The sequence below is a fragment of the Muscardinus avellanarius genome (assembly GCF_963383645.1).
Source record: "Muscardinus avellanarius genome assembly, chromosome: 13".
NCBI lineage: Eukaryota > Metazoa > Chordata > Mammalia > Rodentia > Gliridae > Muscardinus > Muscardinus avellanarius.
The window spans coordinates 9,298,743-9,324,713 of NC_137799.1; the positions used below are offsets into that span (position 1 = coordinate 9,298,743).

General features: G+C 54.5%; 2 protein-coding genes across 8 annotated transcripts in view; one reads left to right on the forward strand and one right to left on the reverse strand.

Moving 5' to 3' along the window:
* RALGPS1 (Ral GEF with PH domain and SH3 binding motif 1) overlaps positions 1–25,971 on the reverse strand; it is a gene marked incomplete at both ends in the record, with an annotated part of 226,438 nt that overhangs the window by 96,151 nt on the left and 104,316 nt on the right. The gene's annotated exons all lie outside the window — the stretch shown is intronic.
* On the forward strand, positions 4,799–25,413 carry ANGPTL2 (angiopoietin like 2; the record flags this gene model as incomplete). Its single annotated transcript, XM_080709361.1, has 4 exons — positions 4,799–5,615; positions 21,505–21,698; positions 23,208–23,478; positions 25,214–25,413. 4 exons carry the CDS (start codon positions 4,799–4,801, stop codon positions 25,411–25,413), a joined length of 1,482 nt encoding a protein of 493 aa, XP_080565487.1.

A 25,971-nucleotide genomic window follows, 5' to 3' on the forward strand; every position in this document is an offset into this window, starting at 1 on the left:
GTTGCAGCGATTAATTGAGATATTGTAACTTCCGAGGACTGTGTGGGAGAGTTCACAGTCAAGTCTGGTTGACTTTATTGTGTGTGTGTGTAATATTGGGAATTGAACCCAGGGGCATTTTTCCTTCAAGCTCCACCCACAGCCCTTTTTATTTTTATTTCAAAACGGGTTCTTGCCAAGTTGTTGAGGGTCTTGCTGAGTTAGTGAGGTGGCCTCAAACCTATGATTTTCCTGTCTCTGCCTCCCCAAGTACTGGGATTACAGGCATGTACCAACGTGCCTGGCTTCGGTACGTGTGTGTGTGTGTGTGTGTGTGTGTGTGTGTGTGTGTTGTGTAAGAATTGAACTCAGGGGCATTCCACCTCCTGATTTTATTTGTAAATGGGGTCTCGCTAACTTGCTGAGTCTCCCTAAGTTGGTGAGGCTGGCCTCGAACCTGTGATCCTCCTGTCTCAACCTCCCAAATACTGGGATCAGAGGTATGCACTACCTTGCCTGGTTTTGATTACTTTTTAATTTACAACGATTATAAGAAATGCTCTTTCAAGAGCTCTCAGTCTGTGATTGTGCAGAAGGTACTGGGCAGGCTGCTAGGAACTCCATCTACCAGTGGAGTGTTTCCAGGCCAGGAGGCTCTGGGACCTGGATCAAGACTGCGTTCTCCCCTGGGTGAGGACAGTAATCCAAGGAGGTGGTGAAAGCGCTGTCAGCCCTGGCCCTCGTGCTGTGGTGCTGGTCTCCTGCTGTTTTCCTGTTCTTATTATGTCGTTATCATCTTATTCCAGTGTCTAGCTCTTTCTTTTCTTTTTTTTATTCCTTTTTTTTTTTTTAGGTCTGAGGATGGAACCCAGGGGCATTCAACCTCTGAGCTATACCCCCTGCCCTATTTTTTATTCTTTATTTTGAAACAGGGTCTCACTGAGTTGCGGAGGGCCTCACTAAGTAGCTGAGGCTGTCCTCGAACCATGATCCTCCAGTCTCAGCCTCCTGAATTACAAGCAAGCATGTGCCGCCACAGCCGGCTCTTTTCTTCTCTTTTCCTTTCTTTTCTCTTCTCTTCTCTCATAGGGGTATTCTTCCTCCAGGCTACACCCCCAGCTCTATTTTAATTTTCCTTTTGAAACAGGGTCTCACTAGGTTGATGAAAGCCTCACTTCCTGCTGAGGCTGCCCTTGAACCTGCGACCCTCCTGTCTGAGCCTCCCAAGTACTGGGATTATATGCATGTACCACCAGCATCTAGTTTCTGAAATGCTTTCACGCTGCCTACCAGCCTGCCATGTGGATCAGATCACCCCATTTCACAGGAGAGCCCAGCTTCAGGATCCCAGGCCCCAGAGCTTTTCCAGGAAGCCGTGGGAGCCGGTGCTTGGGAGGGGTAGAACTCTGGGGGCAGCGCTGCCCTCCTGGGAGAGTTTGGAAATCAACCCTTTCCTGGAGCCAGGTTGCCTCCCCCGGCCTCTGGCAGTTTCTTGGCTTTGGCAGAGGCTGGACCCCCATGGCACAGAGAGGCGTTTGTCACCGCCCTAGCAGGTGAGCAGCCCAGAGGTGTGTGGCAGGCCTGCCTTAGCCTGGAGGGCGGCTCCTCCCCATTGTTCTGGGCAGGCGTGGCTGCCAGTCCTGGAGCAGCCAAAGCCGTGGAAACCGGGCAAACACTGCCAAACGCAGCTGGTTTCTACTGACGTCACCACAGCCCTCCCAGCTGCGCCATCCAGAAGCTCTTGGGCACCTCTCGGCCAGGGCCAGTCCAGAAAGGCCCAAGCTGGCCATCGGGGTATGCTTGGGCTTTGGCATTCAATGGGAAATGGTCTGGCCGGGCCTTGGAGAACACAGGGTCTGCTGGGCAGCTGCTCGCAGGCTGGCACAAGGCGGAGCTCAGAGCCAGGTTCGGCGGAGGGCCCTCCGAGGACCTGTGCGGTGGCCACTATTTAAGCACAGATGACTGTGAAATCAGAAAGTGATCTTGCCTGTGTGTTTTTTTTTTTTTTTTTTTTTTTTTTTTTTTTTTTTTTACTACTAAATACCAAACGAAGCCATTTGCATAGTGGTGAGGGTTAGAAGGTTCCTGATCGTCAGACAGGGCTGAGTCCTGGCTGTGCCACCCTCTAGCTTTGTGATCGTGGGCAAGTCCCTTAGCTTCTCTGAGTCTCAGTTTCTTCCTCTGTAAAATGGGAAACTCGTACCTACCATCAAAGGACACCGTGAGCACCGGGCGCTCACAGCGGCAGGCACTGGGTCATGGATGTCATAGTGCTGCTGAGGAAGGGGAGATGCAGCTCCGACGCGCAGGCAGTTGCCTGCCACGGGCTCCCTGTCTTTGGATGGCTCTTCACAGCACTCCCCACTGCACAGCGGCTGCAGGGGAGGTGTCTTTCCACTCCACCAGCAAGTATTAATGGACCTTCTATATATTCTAGGCCATGTGCTAACTACCGCAAACGGAGCAATGACCAAAGCTGCCTCTAACACACTCAGGGGAGCGGGCGGGGCAGGTACCCTGTGGTGATGAGGGCTCTGGAGGGTGGCGGAGAGGTCACCATCTACACAAGTACCAGCGACTCACCAAGAAGGTGAGAGGGGCGCAGTGAAGAGAGGGGGGCGTGTGTGCTGGGCGGGGTCACAGGGAGCCCGAGGACCAGCCGCGAGGCCAGTGTATCTGGCGGGGGTGACCCAGGAGGACGGGCCAGGATAGAGTCAGGGGAGGCCTCAGAGAGTCACTAGCTCTCTCCAAGATGGCGAGCCACTGGAGGCTTGAGAGGGAATAACCCAGCCTGACTTTTGCAAAGGTTGAGGACAGGCTGTAGGGCGGGCGGGGCAAGGGAGAACAGCCACTGGCCATTGCTAATACCTGGATTTGGAAGAGCAAGTCCAGGCAAGAGGTGAAAGGGGGCGGCACCAGGGTTGTGGCAGGGGCGGCGGGGAGAAGTATTCTTGGAGTACTTCTAGGTATCGCTGTCAGAATCTGTGGTGAATCAGTTGCAGGGCATGGGGATAGAAAGGAGTCGAGGAGACGTCAAGGTTTTTGTCTTGAGCAATTAGAACAAAGTTCCCATTTACTCACATGGGAAAAACTGGAAAAGCAGGTGGGGATGGAGGTGTGGGAAAAGACAGGACAAGCTGCGTTGGAGATGCCTAGCAGACAGTCCCGCGGAACTGTCAAGAGGCAGCGGGGGAAGGAGGCTGGAGCCACGGGGAGAGCCCAGGCTGGAGAAACAGCTGCGGGTGTGATCCTGCCTGCAGGTCTCCCAGCCTGGGCAAGGTCTCCAAAGCAGAGGAAGTCTGGGGACAGAGCTCTGCATCCCCATCAGTGAGAGGGCAGGAACGTGAGGATGCCCAGCTGTGCAGGAGCAGCCAGGAGGGCAGGGAGACAGACTGCTGGGAAGGAAGCTCCGGACGCTGGCTGCCAGCTGTGCCACTGTGCTGAGCCGCTGCGTGTTAGTGAGGACGGGGCTGGGCTCCATCTGGCAGGCAGAGGCCACTGGCGACCTGCTCGAGAACCAGGGTGGAGGAGACAGGCAGGGGCTGGTGGGGTGGGTTCAAGAGGGATTGGAGACGCAGGGGCTTTCTGGGAACCATGAATGCCGGCAGCTCTCTGGAGGTCTTGGCCACGAAGGGGAGCAGAGAAATGGAGCGGCATCTGGAAAGGGCCTGTGAGGTCGAGAGAGGAGTCCATGCAAGTTGACAGAAACTGCGGCAGGAGTGTTGGAGGAAGGTGGTGATGTGGGAGAGCGGAGGATGGCCGCAACAGCGCCCCGAGGGAGGGGCGAGACGAGGGCGGTGCAATCCTCCCAGTTCCTGACCCCTCCGGTTAGGCCAGTTTCCCCGATGCCCGTGTGCAGGACGCGATGCTTCTGCCTACAGCACACGAGGGCCCTGCGACTGGAAGCCCCGTGAGGGCAGCAGCTGGCCCCATCCTGTCGGCAGCCGTAATGACGAGTGGACATCTGGGGAAGGGATGGATGGTCCATGAACAGAACCGAAGCACGTCCTGAGCCACGTGTCTGTGTGTTGCTCCTGTTTGATTTAATCACACCGCAGTGGCCAGGACCCTGCAGTCACTGGCTGCTGCAAATATTTGGATGTAGAAGAGCTCAGTTGTTTGTTCCTGTTTGGGATCTGTAGCTTGGCTCACACACGGACCCGGGCCACATGACCGGACACATCCCTCTACTGAGACTGTCTACTGCAAACAGAGCGCATTCCATACTGGGTCTAGCGATTCGTTCATTTAGTAAATATTTGCGGGGAGCCTGCCCAGCGCCACGCTCCACTAGGGATATGAAGCTGAGTGACAGCCGGTACCTGCCCTCATGGACCGTAGAGTCCAGGAGAGGAGACCACGCAGCCCTGTGACACATCACAGCTGTGACAGGTGCTTTGTGGGGAAGCTGGTGTGTTCTGAGTGTAGAATGAGGAGACTCAGGGCCAGAGGATTCCAACGCAGAGGCGAAGGGAGGTGGGACCGGCTCCCTCTGCCCGGACAGATGTGGCTCTCAGGCTCCAGGAGTGGCAGAGCCAGGGCCCCGGCCCCCAGGCCCCCGGGCTCTCCCTTTTCCTTTCTACCTCTGCCGGGGCCTGCCGTCTCCTGCTCCTTCCGAAATGGCTGCCTCCTCTGATTCTGGGGGGTAGAGTGTGGGCTCCCGCAGCTGCATCTGGGGAAGGCTCTGGCCCAGAGAGAGGCTAGCATCAGGATGGCAGAGGTCCGGGCAGAGGGGGAACCATCACTGATTCCCTCTCTCTTTACTTTCAGGCTTCCGTAGATTCCATTCACAAAGACTGAGCAGCACGCCGCAAGGACCATGGGGCCACTGTGCATGACGTGCTGGTGGCTGGGGCTGCTGGCCGCCCTGGGAGCCGCCACGGGCCCCGAGGAAGGTTTCGAGAGCGCGGAAGAAGGCTCGCAGAAAGAGTTCATTTACCTCAACAGGTACAAGCGGGCGGGCGAGTCCCCGGACAAGTGCACCTACACCTTCATTGTGCCCCAGCAGCGGGTGACGGGCGCCATCTGCGTCAACTCCAAGGAGCCCGAGGTGCTGCTGGAGAACCGCGTGCACAAGCAGGAGCTGGAGCTGCTCAACAGCGAGCTGCTCAAGCAGAAGCGGCAGATCGAGACGCTGCAGCAGCTGGTGGAGGTGGACGGCGGCATCGTGAGCGAGGTGAAGCTGCTGCGTAAGGAGAGCCGCAACATGAACTCGCGCGTCACGCAGCTCTACATGCAGCTGCTGCACGAGATCATCCGCAAGCGCGACAACGCGCTGGAGCTCTCGCAGCTGGAGAACAGGATCCTCAACCAGACGGCCGACATGCTGCAGCTGGCCAGCAAGTACAAGGACCTGGAGCACAAGTACCAGCACCTGGCCACGCTGGCCCACAACCAATCGGAGGTCATCGCGCAGCTGGAGGAGCACTGCCAGCGGGTGCCCGCGGCCCGGCCCGTGCCCCAGCCTCCCCCCGCCGCGCCGCCCCGGGTCTACCAGCCGCCCACCTACAACCGCATCATCAACCAGATCTCCACCAACGAGATCCAGAGTGACCAGAACCTGAAGGTGCTGCCGCCGCCCCTGCCCACCATGCCCGCCCTCACCAGCCTCCCGTCCTCCACCGACAAGCCGTCGGGTGAGTCTCGGGACGTGGGCCAGGCGCCAGGCTTCCCTTGGCTGTGACCACAAGTGGGGGAAGAGCTGTGGCCGGTGGAGGCCAGGCCAGGGACTTGCGCAATCCCTGAGCAATCTCTGGGGCTGGAGCCGGTGGGGCGAGGGAGGGACCACGCTGCTGGGACAGATGTTTAAAGGTAGAATTAGGAAGCTGGGGGCTCCGTGTGAGGCCCACGTTCTCTAGCTTCTGAAAGGAAAGAACAAAAGCCCGCGTTTCTCCAAGCTCTGCGCGAGACGCTCGGAGTTGGCGGCTAGGATGTCTCTCTTGCAGGCTCACGCGCTACGCAAGGCCTGGAGCTGGCATTCCATAAATGTTACCCAATAAACAGCAGGCCAAGGGAAGAGAGAATGCTATCATGTTAAAGATATGCCAACACACCATGGGGCCTGGGGCACGGGAAGGGACACTTCCCAAAGCCCCTGAGCTTCCCACATTCTGTTGCTGCCTAGGATTTACCATGAGGTTTCCACATACCTCTAAATACATGTTCCATTCTAAATATGGTAATTCTCAGAATACTGTGATGAAGAAGGAATGGGGTCCCCGGCGGGTTGGGAAGCTCAATCAAGATACTGGCGCTGAGCATGTTTCTGTGTGCTCCCTAATTAACCCGTCGGCTCCTTAGGGCAGGCAAAGCAACCTGCGCACACACTTAGGGTCCTGAGGCTGTGTTTGAATTCAGGCCCTTCCTTCCCTGCTTCTTTCTCCACTCCCTCTCTCTTCCTCCCTCCCTCCCTTTTTCTTTCTTACTCTCTCTCTTTCTCCTACCCCCCTTTCTTTTTTTTCTCTACTAGGGATTGGACCCAGGGATGTTCTACCTCTGAGAGAGAGACCCCCCCCCAGGCCTATTTTATTTTTGTTTTTGTTTTGAAACAGGGTTTCACTAGGTTGCTGTGGGTTTTGCTAAGTTGTTGAGACTGGCCTTAAACCTGTGTTCCTCCTATCTGGGCCACTCCCAAGCTCTGGAATTACAAGGGTGTGTCACCACACCCGGCCAGGCTATTTTATTTTATTTTATTTTATTTTATTTTATTTTATTTTATGGGTCTGGGGATAGAACCCAGGGGCATTTTTTATTCTTTATTTTGAAACAGGGTCTCACTGAGTTGCAAAGGGCCTCACTAAGTAACTGAGGCTGTCCGCAAACCAGGATCCCCCAGTCTCAGTCTCTCAGATGCTGGGATTAAACCTGCGCCACCATGCCCGGCTCTCTTTTCATTTTAAATCTTGAGCTGAGTTCTCTGTGCTCAAGGACCTTGGGGATCCTAAGTATGGGGGAGCAGGCCCGAGGCTCCTCTCTAGAGCGCCAGCCCCTCATCATCCAGGAGGCTGCTATGTGAGAAGTACATTCATCTTTGCAAAAGCTGACCGTGTACCTGCTCTAAGTCAGTGCTTTGGGTATCACTTCATTGTATAAGCAGGGAGATATTTTTACTGAAAGTATCCTGTTTTATACTTATTTTACACTTTTATAAATAACCACCAGTACTGCAAGAGCAGTTTCTTGCTAATTCCAGAGGACCTGAACCTGCATTCAGGAAGGTGGCCGGTGGGCAGCAGGGGCGGCGCTATTTTAGGTCGGGGGTGGGCAGAGGACGGCTAGACCTTCACAGGCAGAGCACCCACCCCAGCACCTCGAAGCGAAGGCCTGAACTGGGTGGGGGTTGAGAGCAGGTGTTTTGGAGTAGACGGGCCTGGGTTCAAATCCTGCTACTTCCACAGGCTGGTTCTGGGACATTGTAGGCAAGGCACTCTGTCTCTCCGGACCCCACTGCCTCATCTACAGCTCCAGCTAGGCCCGATTTTAATATATCCCCAACTGACAGTAGCAGGAGATGAAACTGCAGAAATTGTGTTTCGTTTTCTGTTTTTGCATTGTGCAGTGCTCGAGTCTGAACCCAGCGCCTTGTGCGTGATAGGCAAGCGCTCGATGCCTCCTTCGGCCCAAAACTTTAGCACAGCGCTAGGCCCACGGTGAGCTGGGTCTCCTTTGATGTTGGTCTCCTAATTTTCAAACAAGATGACTAACACAAACAATCCCTCCTCAGCTGGCATTCAGTGGCTGCTGGCTGGTCTCTCTGTACACAAGCCTGTCTTACATCAGAAGCCCCAAAGAAGGCAGGGAGTGTTACTGTGTCTTAATGGAGTGCCCAGAGGGCAAACGTGCCCGGGGACAGGGTGAAGGCTCAGCCGTGGTACAGTCCTGACATGCGCCGGGCTGCTCTCAGTGGTTGTTCCTCAGTAGGTCTCTTGCTAAGCACCTCCGGCTTTTGGCTCAACAATTTCAGCACATTCCTGAGCTTGAACTAAGCTGGTAGAGGCAGAGTGGAAGAAAAAAGACCTGGGTTTGCATCCAGCTTCTACCCCTTGTTAGCTGTTTGCTTTTAAGAAAGTTATTCAACTCCTCCAAGCCTCGATTCTCTCCCTGTAAAATATGACCAGAGCCAGAACCCTGCAGGGTTGTGTCATGGGAGCTCAACACAGTCGAGCGTGTGGCATTCTGTCATGGGGTGCGGCCCCCAACGGCTGAGCCCTACGTCATGATGGTCACAGCGCTGGACTTGGGGTTCTCCACGTACTCAGTCTGGGGAGGCGGCAGGCACATGAATATATCTGGGCTCCATCCAGTGCCATCGTGTCTAGTCCTAAGACCAGCACATCTGGTCTCACAAAGGATTTCTCAGGGAGGAAGCAATGGTGAGGCCAAAATTTTCCTGAGCGTTGTATTGCCAGGGCCGCCGACGCAGCTGAGTACCTGAAGGCAGCGGGGCCGCTGTGTGCCCCAGAGGGACACTGGGTCAGAATGACAGTTTGCCTGGAGGGAAAGGACGGGTGGGCAGAGGTGGGACTTCTGTGTTGCGTCTTGAAGGATTTGTAAGAGCTTACCTGGCGGGCCTGGGGGTTGGGAAACCAAGTCACTAGCGGGGCCCTGGCGAAGATGGGTCTGTGTAGACCAGGGACACGGCCCTGCTCCTGGCTCCTCTGGCGGCCCAATCTTGGTGTTTGTGAGCTGTGACGTGGGAGCCCGTGGGCTGTTGCATCCGAGGCTCCCACTGTGCCTGCCCTTTCTCTACAGCTTAAGGACACGCAGGGCATGGGAAGGAGAGGCAGCCATCATTATGGAGATAACTTGAATGGACTCTATCTTTTTTTTTTTTAAAGAAAGCCTCTCCAAATGTTGGTACTTTATCATCAGTAGCAAATTTCCTGTGGCCCGTCTCCCCACTGAGCTCACACAAGCACAGAATGCCTAGGCGGGGAGCAGGGTGGGCCCGGGCCCAGCACCAGCCCCAGCCCCAGCCCCAGCCCCAGCGGAGACTGGACTAAACTAGGAGGAGGCAGCAGGTGGTCTCCCTCTATGCACATCAGCCCAGCCAATTGGCAGAGAGCTCTTATCAGGCCTCTTCTGAGCTTGGGCAGGTTCTGGTCCTGGACACAAAACCCTCTCTGTGCTCTCCCAACAGAGCCTTTATTCTCAGGGCCACCGCTCAGCCAGAAACACCTTTGCAACTAAACACCTTTGCACCGGCCTTGGCAGCCCCTGAAGCTTGCATTCCGTAACGCGGGAGCCAGCGTTCTTTCCCCCATTGTGGGGGCCGTTCAGCACACAGCACACCCTTGCAGGGGACGGGCAGCCACGGCCTCTTATCTGAAGTTCCACTCACTGCTCGTTCCTGGCCTCAGCAAGACAGACAGGCTAGCACCAGGCCAGGGCTCGCTAGGAGCCAGGGCGAGGGCCTGGGCAGTCCTGGCTTCCCGGCTTCTCACCTGGGCTGTCCTATGTCCCATAGGGCAGGCCAGACCCAGGGTATTTGGTTCAGATACAGCATGTGGCGGGGCCTGTGGCCCTCTCCCCACAGGTCCTGTTGCTGCTGGTCATGAGGACAGCTGCGGGGGTTGTTCTCTAAGAGGCAAAGGAAAAGGCAGGGTGGGCTCTGAGCTCACCCCGGGCAGACCCACGCGCATGCCAGCCTCGTGTCAGCGCCTGACCCCGAGACGCGCTGGGAACAACAATTAGTGCCGCCCATGTATGTACTGCGGAGCCAGGCCCGGGGGCGGGGGGGGGGGGTCTTTAAAAACTAGCAAGGTGGGCATTTGTAGCCACTGTCTCTTCTGAGGCAGAACAAAAGCTTCTCAGTTTGTTTCTTAGTGAATAAAGAAGGAGCCACAAAATTATAAAATAGAAGAAATGTTAGGAGCCCACAGATCCCCTAGCAAGGCCCTCCTAGCCCAGCGTGGAGCTGAGACCAGCCCCTGGACTTGTAACTTCCAGGTCCAGAAGGGTCAAGTCACTTAGCCAGGGCGACACAGCTGGTAGGTGGCTCAGCAAGGCACAGGGCGTCTATCCAGCCGCTCTGGGGTGCTGCCCTTTCCATGGGGAGGCCGGAGGGGACCTGGTATGAAAATCATCCTACGGATGCTTGCTGTGGCCCCAGCCGCCGGGGGCCTGAGCTTCTGTGGCTGTTTTATGGTATTGGGTTCCAAGCAGCCCCTTCCAAAGGAGCTCTGGAAGAGATGATGGGATGTCATCAGAGTACCCAGTCTTGGTGCTTTGAGCCCCCCAGGACCACCCAGGGAGCACCCATGCAGAAAACCCCACCTGGGCCCAACTCCCAGGGAATGGGCGTGGCAGAGGCTAATTTCATTTTAATTTCTGCTCAATCTGGACACATCTCTGGGGTTACTTCTACTCAGTATTTCAACGGATAGCTGTCTTTCTAGAGTCATGCCTGAAGTCCTGGTATCTAAATATTAGCTCTCCCCATGTAAAGTAAGAGCCATGATCTTCCCTGGGGACCATGGTGGCTTCCCAAATAACACAATGCACACGTGGGAACCACCAGTCTTTCAGCACAGTCCTCCAGAGCCCTGGCACTCGGACACCTTCGACAGCAGTGTTCAGAGGGGTCAAGAAACTCAGCCAAGACGACCTGCTGAGCAAGTGGTTCCGTCGAGACCAAACGTGGGCAGACCTTCTCCCCTGAACTTTGCCTTACTCACCCCATGCTGTAGGAGGTTAGACTGCACTCTCCAGCACAACTGTATACTTTGTAACAGAAAACGAAGCAGACGACACTGATGCACCCAGATCAAGCAAGCATCATGCCAGGCAAGAGGTGCTGGCCCAGATGCGGGCGGGTGGCCCCAGCAGCCCGGGCTCCCAGGCCTGAGCCCCGCAGAGAGCTGAGTGGCCCAGGGTGCGGTGCTGATGGCAGGTGGGGTGACCGTGGCTACCCCTGATCCAGATTTAGCTTCTAAGGCTGCAGAGGCCTCAGGGAAAGTTGCCCAGGTAGGTCTCCTACCTCTGGGGCACATGCTGTTCCCACTATACTGTGCTTTCCCCCCAAAATAATTTTTGCTGAACAAAAATGATTCCCAAATTTACTGCAAATTATGTAATACAGCGATGCTCTGGACAGCATTCATTTTTTGCTAGCTTCTTCCTCAACAAAAGCCGCTGGAGGAAGATGGTTCCAAGCGCAGTGTTTCTCCTGGCTCCTTGGCCTCCCCCCTCCTCTGACGGCCTGGGGGGATGCATCACAAAGAGCCTCTGAGTGGACGGAGAGCCATCCCTCCCGCTGCAGGCCGCGTTCCAGGGATGGTAGTGAGCTCAATGCCCCTGGTATTGGCAGCCGCAGGAGATAAACTATCGACTTGTTACTATTAGAGGCCTGGGGACCTGGCATCTCGCACCCTGGGAACCCCAGCGTTTGGCATTTGGCAAACTGGATCAATCTAGAAAACCCTGCAGACCAGGCCTCTGTGGAAGCCTGATGGTCACACGGATGGATCCTGGTGGCAAATTTATGGAGTAGACTGCAGGAAGACTATAGTAGACAGAAGGAAGGAAGGACGGAAGGAAGGGAGGGGGGGAGGGAGGAAGGAAGGAAGGGAGGGAGGGAGGGAGGGAGGGAGGGGGAGGGGAGAGAAGGATTAAGTTAGAATCACACTGCCAAGTGTTTAAACATCGCCGGTTGGGTTCGCTGAGCCCAGGGGTTAGCTCACTATTGGCACAGTAGTGAAACACACCTACAGTGGCTTCTGCCCACATCACCAATGCGCTCAGGCTGCAGGGACCTGCATGTGGGACGCTGAGCTGGTCCCTCAGCAGGCCTGCATCGCCGATGCCTCGGCCCTGTGGGATGAGTCTGGACAGTGTGGTGATGATAAATCTGATGGTCCTTGCTCCGACTCTCAAGAGGAGCCAGTGAAGCTGCGGGATCTGGAGAGGCTTTATGTTATCCTCCTTTTAAAAACATATATAAGCGAGCCAGGCGTGGTGGCACATACCTGTAATTCTAGTACTTGGGAGGCTGAGATAGGAGGATTTCCAGGTGGAGGCCAGCCTCAGTAACTTAGAGAGACCTTGTCTCAAAATAAAAAATAACAAGGGTTGGGATGTAGCTCAGTGGTAGAGCACCCCTGGTTCAATTCTCAGTATGACCACCCAAAATAAAATAAAGAATTGATTTTCCTTTAATATTTTTTATTTTTGGTACTAGGGATTGAACCCAGGGCCATTCTCCCTCTGAGCTATACCCACAGCCCTTTTTATTTTTTTTAATTTTGAAACAGGATCTCTCTTAAGTTGCTGAGGCTGGTCTCAAATCTGTGTTCCTCCCATCTCAGCCTCCAAATACTAGGATCACAGGTATGTCCTACGATGCCTGGCTCTGCTTTTAATAGATTTTTTACTACAAAGTTAAAATGATTGTATATGCAGATAAAAAGTTTAAGAAGAGAACTGTATTGTAACCCCAGTACTTGGGAGGCTGAGATAGGAGGATTACAGTTTGGGGACAGCCTCAGCTACTTAATGAGACCTTCAACAACTTAGACTTTGATTCAAATAAAAAGAATAAAAAATAGGGCTGGATGTATAGCTCAGAAGTAGAATGCCCCTGGTTCCATTCCCAGTACCGAAAAAGAGTTGTAAATTTATTTATTTATTTATTTATTTATTTATTTATTTATTTATTTATTTTTGTGGTACTGGGTTTCCTGGAAACCCTTCTACCTCCGGGCTACACTCTCAGACCTATCTTATACTTTTTATTTGGAAACAGGGTCTCCTAAGCCAGCGCGGCTGGCTTCGAACCTGCGTGATCCTCCTGTCTCCGCCTTCCAAGCTTGCGCCACCACGCCCGGCAAGAGTTGTAATTTAAATGAGTATGATAATTTAAATGGATGAAATTAAGTGCTGTAAGTGGTATCCCAGTGTAATTTCTAAAAGCACAGAAAAGGCCTCCTCCTGGCACGTCTCCTACCCACCTCTGCTACAGGCCGCCAGGCTCCCCCAGCACGGGCGTCCCTTGCCAGGTTTGGTACGGCTGCCAGTGACAGTCTGCGTGGGGTTGCTGCTTCCAGATGGCTCTCAAACGGGAAGGGACAGAATGAGGGTGACGAGGGGTCACAGTTCATGCCGGCGCGGAGGGAAGGCGGCAGGGAACTGGGTGGCTCAGCACCCGCTGTGCTGGGAATATTGGGCCAGACTCACGGCCCTGACAGTGCGCCTGCCCCAAAGGAGACCATGGCCTGCGGGGAAGACGGAGCCCAGCGGCCCTAGCAGGGCACCGCCACCACAGCACAGCGTGCAGGAGCAACCTGCGCCAGAAGGCGGACCCGGGCTCCAACCCAGACCCTGCACGCTCCAGCCTGCCATCTCTGGGCCTCTCACCATGGCAGGGTCTCGCAAGAATGGAAGGAAGCAGCAGGTCGGGCGCCCTGCAGGTGAAAGGCTCTCTCAACATGGTAGCCATTGTTTATTTTATTTTATTTTTTTAGCTAAATTCTGGTGGAGATAAATAAGTATAGATAGCATTTGGAGACCCATGCTAGGATTAAGCGACTCTTCCGGGGATGGGGCAGCTTTCTGGAGGAGCTGATGAGGGCCTGAGGCCTCGAGGAGGCCTCTCAGAGCCCTGCCACCAATAGCCAGGAGCCCACAGTCCAGGCTTGGTGCTGGGCAAATGTCCCGTTTTCTGCAGGAGAAAAAGGACATAATGCCACAAATTACATGCCAATTGGCTTGTGGTCCAGCAGCAGTAAAACGATAGAACAGGGTATGAAGAGACGCTTGTGGACGTGTGGGGGACGCAGGCGAGAACGGTGAAAGTCAACAGGGATGCTTCAAGCAGCTGCTGAAGCCGGTCTCCATCCCTGGAAAGGGCTGAGGTTGGCCAAACCCAGGACCGCCAACCACTGGCCCGGCCTTTGTGGACTGCAGCAGGCTCTGCTACGTTCTTCCATCATGTGCCTGCACTGACCTGAGACCCTGGTCATCCTCATTGCGTCTGGGGTGGGCGGGGGTCCCTGCACTGCCCACCCCCATTACCTCCTCCGCAGGCAGCCTGGCGCCCCTCCCACTCTCTCACCAGTCCCTGGAGCCCCTGCACGCGGCACACTTCTGCACAGTGAGGCTGCTGCGGCCCTTTCTAGTCTAACCTCTTTTCTCCTTAAAGCTGTTTAAAGCCCATTTCTCCTCCTGTCTCCCTGCACGGCTGTGTGCTTCTCAGAGTATACTTTGGAAAGCCGCACTGCAACATCTGTGTACCCCGAGGTCACACGGCACCCGCAGAACCCTTTTAAGCCCTTTCATGGGCCCTAAGGGCTCTTGGGAAGCCTGAGTCTCTATCAAATGCACTCAAGTATACCCACCTCCCACATCTAATATAATTTTTACTGTAACAATTTTGAACAGATCTGAATAATTTTGCTTTTGAAATTATTTGGCTAAGAGGAACTCAATTTATGGTTGGCTCTGATTTCTCAGCAAACATCAGGCAGGTTCAGGAATTCTTGGGAAGTGAGAAAAATCTAACATACAAATTGTTTTCAAAAGTAATAACATTTTTTATGAAGGCTAAATTGAACAATTAGGGAACTCGACAAGATGTTACACTTTGTAGGAATTTAATTATATACTAGTAAATTTTGATTATAAAGTTTTCTTTTCATATTTGAGAGCCAATAAGTTTTTTTTTTAGGCCTCAAACATTTTTATAAACTCCTGACAAGCTCAACGGCCCGAGGCACAGTGCCCACCACTTGAGGACCAAAGCAGCCTACAGGGCGTGCAGGGGCGCTTGGACCTCTTCCCTGGAACGGCCAGAAATGATATTCATAATGTGAACTCCCAGGCTCTGTAGGAACCAGAGATGCTCTAGGCAACCTGCAAGCTGCTCCTGTGTTTCAATCATTGTTTTGGACTCTGGTTCACTGAAAAGTGCAAGTGACAGAATACACGTGGCCACAATCGGAACATCACTCCGCCGAGCGGCTGGGCAAACGCACACCAGATAGACTGGCCCTTACGGGCCGCACCCCAGGCCTGTCCTCTGCCCTCCGGGTCCTCATGCCAGCCAGGGTGGGACGCACACCTAAGCGGTCCCCAGGCCTGGCGCTCAGATGGAAAAGTTTGAGTAGAAAATTCCAGATCCAATTTTCACAGCTAATCACTTCTGTTAGAAAAGTGTTTCAGGGAGTTGAAAAAAAAGTCTTAGGAGGCAGACCATCAGACTAACCGAAACCCGTACGCGGAGCTCATGCAAAAGGCAGGCGACTTGGCAGGCAATGTCACAGAAGCCTTTCCCTGGGCCAGTGTCAGGACTAGCGTACTCACGGGCACAGCTCCCCGACACCCTCTAGCCCCCGAGTCCTCTCCTTGGCCCAAGGCGGTCGGATCCCCGAGGCTTGGGCTGGCTTAGGGGTCGATGAGCCGGTTGAAGCTGGCCAGCCCAGCTCAAGGCCCAGAAGGCTCCTGCTCCTCTCCTCCGAGCTCCTTGGGCACAGCCAGCGAGGAGAGGCAGCCCCCCTGCTCAGCGGGCCACCTTCCCCGGTCAGTCATGCACAGAGCCTCCTGGGGCTGCACTGGAAGCCCTGCAGCCAGAAGCCCGTTTCCACACTGGGGAGTGGACGGTGAGTAGGGCTGAAGCTGGTTCCCCCAGACCATAGAGAGGAAAGAGGAAGAAGTTACCAGAAAGGGCCTGCCTGGACATGGCGGTCGCCAAATCTGCCACGGAGGACGTGGTCCCTGGTTTCCTGGGAGGCCGCGTGCCCTGTGCGCCTGTGCCTCAATCAAGAACCTCAGAGGAGAAGGCAGGCAGGGAGGTGTGTGGGGACCCGGCTCATACCACTGCCGTCAATTACCAGGCTGGTGCGCATTCCGAGGGCCGGAGTCCGGCACACTGGGCCATGCGTGCCGCCCACCTTGTCCTGTCTCCCTGGCCCAGGTCCCAGGCCCTTCCCTTGCCCTCGCTGTCCCTAGGGAACCACACAGACTGAGCCTGCCCTGGAGGCCACCCTGCTCTCCACGTGGAACGCCTGTCCTGGAGGCCACGCTGCTCTCCACGTGGAACGCCTGTCCTGGAGGCCACGCTGCTCTCCACGTGGAACGCCGCTACGGGGTAAATGTGCTCTTTATGGAGGAGAGTTGGCCCGCTTGCTCCACTCCGAGCCCAGGTGCTGCGCTCAGAAGGGGAGCCAAGCCAAACGCCACCGCCCACGCCGCTCCGCAGGGGGGCGTCACCCACTGCTCACGGAGAATTGACAAAAAAGATTTACATTCTGTATTTCAATACATCTTTGTGGCCTTCTCCACTGAGATTTTGACTTTTAAAATCTATGCCTTGTGGGAAATATCCACCAGCAAATAACCTTGTGTCTAGTATCAGAAATTTGGGAACAAACGTAGTAACGTGTGTGTGTGTGTGTGTGTGTGTGTGTGTGTGTGTGTGTGTGTGTGAAGGTGGGCAAACAATTTCCACCATGACAACTTTCACCTATCAAAGGGAAATGCTACTCTTTGGCCAGGCCCGCCTGGCCAGCCCCCGCGGGTGTTCCATGCTGGCCGGTTCCACAGGATGGCTGGTGTCCTCTCCCCATTTTCTAGAAGAAGCCGAGGGTGAGAAACCCAGCCAGGTCAGAATGTGCAGCTGTGACACCACTGAGCTCCGACTCCAGGTCAGAGTCCTTCCTTTCGCCAGTGCCCTCTGCCCTGGGGGTTCCTCAGGTAGTCGGGCACCTCGCCTGGCCTCCACAGGGCGTCAGCTGCATGTACGATGGCAGATCTGTCGCTGCGTTATTTACATGCTGCGGGTGGACTTGGCACCACTGTTCAGCCGTGCGCTCCTGCCGCCCAGGTGCAGCTCACTTGTCAGAGCAGGACGTGTTGGCTCTGCTTTTCCACACGATCACTTGCCACTGCCAGCCTTTCCGTGCAACCTATTTCAGGCCAATTTTCACCCCTCGTTTACATTTTGACCTTTGCCACTGGTGGCTTTAGTGGAAGAAAGGGAATACATTTGAATGTGCGAGATTTGAGGTCTAAGATGTGTTTCTGAGGGAAAGTGGAGACATGGTTCTTGAGGGAAGTTGACCGGCCCGAGTGCCTATGAAGTGTAGGCTACTACTACCGCAGACAGGACTCTCCTAGAGCTGGAGGTTCGTACCCTGGGGCGTGGGTGTCTATTTACCTTCTGAAACTCTTTACATAATTGTGTGAGTCTGTGCATTTTCTGAATAGAGTCTAGACCTTTCCCCAAATTCTTAAAAAGACTAGAGACCCCAAAGCCTTTTAAAGCACTTGCCTTTTAAAAGAGCCCTCTGTTGAGAGACTTCTGGGAAGATGGCGACCGAGAAAAGCAGCATTTATGAGTCCTGCTAAAACTCGATCTCTATTGCCACAAAATCAGCGCTTTTCATAGCCAGAAAAAAAAATGTAACACAGAGGAAAAAAAATGTAAACACAAGGGACAGAGAAAAAAAGACTAGAAGAACAATCAGAGACCAGAAAAGAAATCAAGCCCGCAATGCAGCGGCGGAGCAAGCCGGCACCATCTTCCCTCATGGCACCAGGCTCCAGAGAGGAAAGGTAAACAAGGAGCTGAAGTGAGCAGCTGCGGATCACTCGGGGGTAATTCAGCAGTTCTTTCAGTGCAAAGAGCATCTAAAACTCCCATTGGCCAAGCTCATCACGCCTTCCAGGGACTCAGAACGGAGCTCAAAACCAGAAAAGAAATATGCCAGCCTCACGGCCGAGGGCGTGGCAGCGGCGCCATTTTGCCAGCAGCACCAGTCTCATGGCCGAGGGTTGTGACAGCAGCACCATATTGCCAGCAGCTACAGCGAGTTCACCGTGCCCCGCGACAGCTCCTTATCAGCACGCACAATAACCGTGAGTAAAATTGCGGCCCCTAAAGGAGAAATCACTGTACTGCACTCCCAGGAACTTGTGCAGCTTTGATAATCTCCTTGGAGATAGTGGCAGCTGAGATTACCACAGAGTCGAGATACAGAGCACCCTAAGTGAAGTCGTAGTGACCCAGGGAAGGCACAAAATTCTGAGATCATGGGAAAGAGGAACAATAGAGCAATGAATGGCCACAACACATATCATCAGAACCTGATCACACAGAAATTCAGAGATCTCCAGAAGATCAAATTAGGAATATAATGGTAGAAATAATACAGGAACTTCTAAAAGAATTTAGTTGAATTTAAAAGAAATAAAGGATGCGATCATTGAGGTAAAGGCCTCAATTCAAAGTATAAACAATCGATTAGAGCACATGGAGAATAGAATCTCGCTCCTAGAAGATGATCACTCCAAAAATGAACGCATAATTTATAACTTAGAAAAAAAATCACAGCAGGAATCTGACACTGAAGAAATATGGGCCCATCTTAAGAGAGCTAACCTAAGAATAATCGGAATAGAGGAGGGAAAAGAAGGTGAAACTAAAGGGATCAACAATCTCTTCAAGGAAGTAATAGCAGAAAAATTTCCAAACACAGAGCAAGAGGTCGATACACAGGTCCAGGAAACTTATAGAACTCCTTTTAGACAGGACCAGAGAAAGGATTCCCCACACCACATGATTGTCCAAATGACCAATGTGGAAGCCAAGCAGAGAATCTTAAAGGCAACAAAAACAAAAGGCCAAGTGACATTCAGAGGCAAACCAATTAGAATCACTCCAGACTTCCCAAACCAAGTGATGAAAGCCAGAAGGGCTTGGAGTAACATATTCCAAACTCTGAAAGAAAACAACTTCCAGCCAAAATTTCCTACCCAGCAAAACTTTCTATCAAATTAGATGGGGAAATAAGAAGCTTCTATGACAAACAGAAACTGAAGGAATTTATGTCTTTAAAACCAGCGCTAGAGAAAATACTCAAAGAGATTAACTACAAAGAAGAAATAGGTAACACACACCAGAACCAGAGAAACAAGATTTTCCATTCAACAGACAACTAAGATTGGTTATCTGTGGAGATTCATTATTTATGTTAGTCTTTTACCTATCTCTAAATTGTATTGTTTGCTTTTATTGTTGCTAATTTTTAGGATTTCTATTTGGATTATCAATATACCTTCAGATATAGCATTTGGAAATATTTTACCCCATTCTGTCAGTAACTTTTAACTCTGTTTACATTGTTCTTGGATGTACAATATCTTTTTATTTTTTAGGAAGTTTGTTTGTTTATTCTTTTGTTGCCTGTGCCTTTAAAATCATATCCAAGAAATCACTGCCAATTTTAATGCTGTGAAGTTTTATGACCCAGGTTTTCTTCTAAAAGTTTATAGTCTTGAGATTTACATTTAGGTCTTTTATCTACTTTGAGTTAATATTTGTATATGGTGTTAGGTAAGGGTCCTATTTTATTCTTTTTCATGTAATTATTATTTTTCAACAATATTTAGTGAAAAGATTATTATTTCCTTCACCAAATGTTCTTGGAAACCTTGTCAAAAATAACTTGACCATATATGGAAGAATTTATTTCTAGGCTTTTTATTTTACTCCACTGGTTTATATATCTGCCTTTATAGAAGTACTACACTGTTTCAATTATTGTAGCTTTACAAGGTTTGAAATCAGAAAATGTGCATCTTCTACCTTTGTTCTTTTTCGAGATTGTTTTGGGTATTTAGAGTTCATATTTCATGTTAGGATAGATTTTTTTCTGAAAAATAAATAAATAAATGTATGATAGGAAAAAGAGCCCTCTGTCGGTAAGCCGTCCGTGGCACCCATGAGGGAGTGCAGGCGGGGGCCCGGGAGGCCCACCTGCCCCCCAGGCACAGTGGCCTCCTAAGCTTCCCTACACGGCACCCACTTTGAGGACAGCCCTCTGCTGGGCAGCCCTGGAGCCCTGGGCCCTGCAGGAAGGCCTTGCCTGGGTGGGCATATTTTGCAGGCTCCTGCCAGACCTGCCATCAGCAGTCGCCAGCGCTCCATCAAAGACCCGGCCTCGCCTCTGCTGACCTGGTGAAGGGCCGGCCTCCCCGCCCACGGCACTCTGCTCCAGCTGCCGGGGACAGACTCCCATTCTCTGCCTCGGTCCCTGGGGCTCGGGCCAAGCACAACTAAAACCTGTTTCTCCTTCCTCAGTGCTCTTCCTGGAGGCCTGGACTCCCCTTCCCCAGGACGGATACGGAGGAGGGCAGGAAGTGGCGCTGAGGGAGGAAGAAAGGGGGCAGGTCTGTGTGCCTTGCCCTCTGCCTGCCCCGCTGCCCCTTCCCATTGTTTGAGGAAAGGCGAATGGGTGTGAAGTACCCTCGAGGAGGGGCTGGCTGGCAGCCCCCAGAGAGGCCTCACCCTGCCTGCAGCCATCATGTGTGACTGGCTGAGCCCAGCGCCAGCCAGCAAGGAAGCCAGCGCTGAGAACACCTGCTCCAGGAACTGGGGCAGAGGGAGGGCGGAAGGGGCCAGCTCCCCTCGCAGGCCACCAAGCAGCCCAGTGCTGTCCCCTCGGGGCTGGGACTCAAGAAACGGGCGTTGAGTGAACTAGGTATAATCAGTAGCATAGATGAGGCAGAGAGTGACAGTTTCATTTATTTTAAACTATGTGGCTGAATAACTAGGTCTGGACAAACTCCTGAAGTTCGCTCAGATCAACGGGGAAGACACCTTGGCTCAAGTCTGTACCTGCTTGCCGACATGATCAGTGTCAGAACATGGGGAACTGCTGGGGGGGTCAGGGCCCTGGGCGGAGGGGCTGAGAGACCTCCGGCAGCCATGCAGACTCCTAGAGCCCTTCTAGCCTGGATCTCGGAGGACAGCATGGGTTGGGATTTGTCCCAGACACACCTTTAAGTTCACAGGCTTGCCGCTTGGACAAGAGTGCGTGGGCTCTGGGCATCTGGCTGCAGCGAGCCTCTTTCAGAAAACACAGACTGAGCAGAAAGAGAACCTGCTCCCTCGAAGACACTGCAGACCAGTCGATGGTTCCTAGAAGCATCCCAAACTCTCTGGCCCGGTGACACTGCACAGGCTCCCAGATTTCTAGAAGCTGCAATGGCATCTTGGGAAGGCAGGAGCAGAGCCGGGCGGAGGCGTGACTGGTACTCGGGAGCGTGGCTGTGTGAAGCTGGCCTGGCTGGCAGAGCAAGCAGGAGCCCGGGTGGTGCTGGTGATCCCTGCCACGTGTGACACCGTCTCTCCTCTTGCCAACACAACTATCTTTAAAAAGTCACTCCAGGAACTGCCATGCATATGATCATGGTGCCCTGACAGCCCTGCGTGACATAAACGTGATCTCCATTCTACAAACAAGGGAAGGTGAAGCTGGGAGAAGTGAGAAGCGTGCCCACGGTCACACCAGGAGCGGGCGCGGGAGGGCAGAAATTGCGCTCAGAGTCCAGGCAGCCCGACTCCTCTCCTGGGCTTTCGTTTTTATATTAGATTATATCTCAAACTTACAGGCCAAAAACCAGTCCCCTCAAACTGCAGGCCTGCGGCTCCCTACTAGAGCCCCACCCAAGGGGCTGCCTGGTTGGCATGCGTCCAGGGGTGAGCCCCGGCGATGGCAGAATGTGACATGTGCACCCCTGTGTCCCCAGGCCCATGGAGAGACTGCCTGCAGGCCCTGGAGGATGGCCACGACACCAGCTCCATCTACCTGGTGAAGCCTGAGAATACTAACCGCCTCATGCAGGTGTGGTGTGACCAGAGACACGACCCTGGGGGCTGGACTGTCATCCAGAGGCGTCTGGACGGCTCCGTCAACTTCTTCAGGAACTGGGAGACATACAAGGTGAGACCTGCGGTAACAAGCTCGGGGCATTCCTGCAAAGCCAGCAGCGGGTGAGGCGAGGCTCTGCCTGCTGCCGGCACCCGCCAGAGACAGCAGCTTTGAGTAGAGACCGCCTCAGCCCTCCAGCCTGGGTGCAGGCGGCCGCTTACTCCCAGTGGGGGTTTCAATGGGGAAGACCTGTTCTTGAAGCCCAGAGGGGCAAGTCCCAAGGCTCCCCTCTGGAGACCATGGTCCAGCGGGGTCCAAGTGCGGTGCTGAGCTCCTCGTCTGGGATGCCGTTCCCAGGGAAGTACTATGCTCATCCCTGAGCAGGAAAGGCTGCTGAGGCCCAGTCCCGTCATGCTCCCTCCTCTAGAGGAAGAGGTGGTACCAAGGACGGCATGAGCAGCTGGGCTCACGGGCCCCTGCCCGCAGGCACTGTGTGGGGCTCTTGGGCGTGACCCTTGAGGCGAGGCCTGCACTGACCCCGCTTACGTCAGGAGTGGGGTGCTGCCTGCGCCGTGCAGCTGTGACAAGGCCTGCGGTGCTGCGCCTTGGGCCTCTGCACCGAAGCCATGGCGTGAAGCCTGCTGGCCACAGTGCCTCCCGCGCAGCTCTGCTCTGCGGGCCCTGCTTGGCTCCCTTTCATCCCCACGCCCCCGGCCCATCCTCCCGCCAGCCAGTTTCTGCTTCTCCTGCTCTCCCAGCTTGGAGGCTCCTGAAGACTCCTCCACGCCTTCCTCCCGTCTCTCATGGAGTCCATGCCCACAGCGCTCAAGGCCTGTCCTGCCTTCACATGCGGCTCACCTGTCCTAGCCCCCTGGCACTCAGAGTTACTGTGAGGGTAAAATCAACTAACCTGGGTGAAGGCCTCCCCACGGCATGCGGCTGTAAGCACTCCCTGCATACAAGAGGTTGCTACTATTAACAAGTCTACCCACTCAGCTGACAACCCCCAAAAGTACAAGTCAAAAGCAGTAACAAAACCAGGCATGGTGGGGAACACCTGTGATCGAGGTATTTGAGAGGCGGAGACAGGAGGATCACAGGTTTGAAGCCAGTCCAGTAAGACTGTTTCAAAATTTAAAAAAAAATTTTTTTAAGGGTTTGGGGTACCACACAGAGGTAGAATGTCCTTGGGTTCAATCCCCAGCAAAATACATGCGCATGTACGTACACACAGTAACAAAACTGCTCAGTTTTAGTCCTAGGAGCCCATGTGACTCATCTATCCCAGCTCGCATCTGACTGATGCGCCAAGGCTTACATTGACCCTTAGTGTAGCCACCCCCAGAGGGGGACACCGAGGCTCAGGAGAGCTGAGGGCTCCGCCCATGGAGTGGTGGCCACGTGCCTCCTGGGTGCCAGGCTCTCCGTTGACATCACCGCTCCCGCAGCAACACCGTGGGGAAGGTGACAGGCCCCGGGGGCCAGCGAGGACCCTGGGCTGGGGAGGCGCGCTCCCTTGATGGGAGCCCTGGCGGGGCTGCTCTCCCCAGGCTCCACACTCACGCTCTCCCGCCTCCCCAGCAAGGGTTTGGGAACATTGACGGCGAGTACTGGCTGGGCCTGGAGAACATTTACTGGCTGACGAACCAAGGCAACTACAAGCTGCTGGTGACCATGGAGGACTGGTCTGGCCGCAAGGTGTTCGCGGAGTACGCCAGCTTCCGCGTGGAGCCCGAGAGCGAGTACTACAAGCTGCGGCTGGGGCGCTACAACGGCAACGCGGGCGACTCCTTCACCTGGCACAACGGCAAGCAGTTCACCACCCTGGACAGAGACCACGATGTCTACACAGGTAGGAAGGGTGTGGGGCAGGGCAGGGGCCGGCCAGAGCCGGAGCCTGACTTAGGGCCAGGAAGACCCAGGCTGGCCGCGGCCCTCTGTCCAGGACCACCTGCCTCAACCCAGGGCTTTACTAGGAAGTCTATGGACTTAAGGAGAACAGACACTGCCGAGATGCACAGATAGTCTGACCTAAGGCAGACATCAGATGACCTCCAGTCGATGCCCCCCAGGCCCCACACCCAATCTCTTGAGACAAGGGCCTCTGCGTCTTGTCAGCTGGTGACACCGGCAGCCCCCTCCCCCGTAGCAGAGGCTGCTTTCCTGGGTGAGCCTGTTCCCCCCTTTCCAGTCTCCCATTTAGTCCTGGTTCGAAGGTAGATCTCCTCCCCGCCTTCCAGAGGTGACCTCAGGGAACTGTCCCGGGAATGTCTTGTGCTTCAGGATGCCCTAAGAGCTGCATGCAGAGGTGGGGGAGCCTTGCTCGAGGTCCCCAGAGCGACCACACACTAGTGACAGTTCTCCCAACCCTAGGGGACAGGCGGCACATGACCCGCCTGTTCTGGACCACACAGACACCTCCATTCTCACTGGCACTGAACTGGCCCTGCTGGAAGGAGCTGGGAGGAGCAGCGGCCCTTGCCCTGAAGCACTGTGCCTTTTGGGTTAGGGCTGCAGAGGCTCCTGAAAGAGCAGACAGGAGGATGACCTCAGTGCTGGCCAGGCCCGGGGCCATGGGCTGCTGCAGTGCTTCCTGGGGCCGTGATGGGGAACAGGAGGAAGTGTCGGAGAGCCTTCCCTCCCTAGGTGTGTGGGGACAGAGCAGGAGAGGCCTCCCCTGGCCAGGGGGACAAAGACCATGCTGTGCCCGGAGCTCTCTCTCATCCCCTACACAGCACTGCCACTCGGGCCTCATGGCCTTGAGTCATGGCCCAGAAGGAGCCCCAGAAAAACTCTGGGAGGCCTGGGTGCCTGGGCCGAGGCTCTCCTCCAGCTTCAAATGCCTCTGGCTGCGTGACACCTTGCTCTGCCCACAACCTCAGCCAAGCAGGCTCTGCAGGCCCAAGCGGACAGCAGCCCCTCCCCCGGCGGGCGTGCCTCCCAGCCCAGCCTGCCCCGGTGGCTCCTCTCTTTGGTCCCTGTGTGCCCGCACGCCTTGCGCACACTTCCCATTGCTCGAGCCGCTTGTCCTTGGCAGCAGAACATGGTTTGATGTGACAACGCCAAGAGTTTTATAGAATATCCTTCTTTTACAAAATAACACACAAAGTTTTCTAGATGGAATTCAGGCCGGGAGGGAGAGAGGGCCGTTTTATCGTAAACCCTGTCCTTGTCCTATAAAGATTCTTGACCCAACCCTTTCGACTCTTAAAAATTCCTGAGGAAGACTTTCCCCTCTCCCTGGCCATCCTGGCTGGTGCCACTTCCCCAGCACCTGCAGCAAGGACGCCTGCCTGTGCCCTGCGGCCCTGCCGCAGTCCTGGGCTAGAGGTGGTATTACCTTGTCTTAGAGAAGAGATTGCAGTGGTGGGAGAGGGGACGCCCTGGTCTGCAGCCTCGCGGCTAGTGAGTTGTAAAGCGGAGCCCAGAGGCAGGCCTTTGACAAGCTCTGCTGCGGAGGCCAGGCTCTGCGGTGCCCTCACTGGGCGGGCCTCCCAGAGAGGGTCCTACGGAGACCCCTGCACGCCGTGGAGGGGCGGAAGGGCCTCCTCTCAGCCGCCTCCCTACCGCTCCCCTCTCTCCTGCAGGGAACTGTGCCCACTACCAGAAGGGAGGCTGGTGGTACAACGCCTGCGCGCACTCCAACCTCAACGGGGTGTGGTACCGCGGGGGCCATTACCGGAGCCGCTACCAGGACGGGGTCTACTGGGCTGAGTTTCGTGGAGGCTCCTACTCCCTCAAGAAAGTAGTGATGATGATCCGGCCCAACCCCAACACCTTCCACTAAGCCCGCTCCCCTCCTGACCTCTCATGGCCACTGCCAGGAGCCCAGCGGGCCGCGTAGCCGCAGCACCACCAGCAACTCCTCTCGGCCGGCTATCGCAGCGCTGGGAGGCTGCGCTGTCTCCTGAAGGCGCCGTGCCAGAGGACTGCCCTCACGCAGCGCTCTCTCCTCCTGCTTCCCTCACACCAGCCGGCTCCACCCGTTTCCAGGACAGTCGGAACAGCAGTCAACTCTCTCTTTAAATAAGGAAGTCCCCGCAGTAAAAGCACAACTGCAAAATACCTTCATGCATACAGGTGCATGAGCCCCGCCCATGCACACGTCTGTACATGTATATGCATTTAAAAACAGATACAGGTGACATAGCTAGACACATATGTGGGCTCTGTGCAGCGCTCGGCTGTTACAGACATCACTGAGAGCTGTGCTCTTGGGAGGAAAGCACCTCCTTGGTGCTGTGCCTGGAGTCCAGGGCAGAGCACAGCCGCTAGCCCAGTGCAGAGCGTAGCTGTTGCACTGGTGAACCTGGACTCTTCCAGAAAACGTCTGCAAGGCTCATCT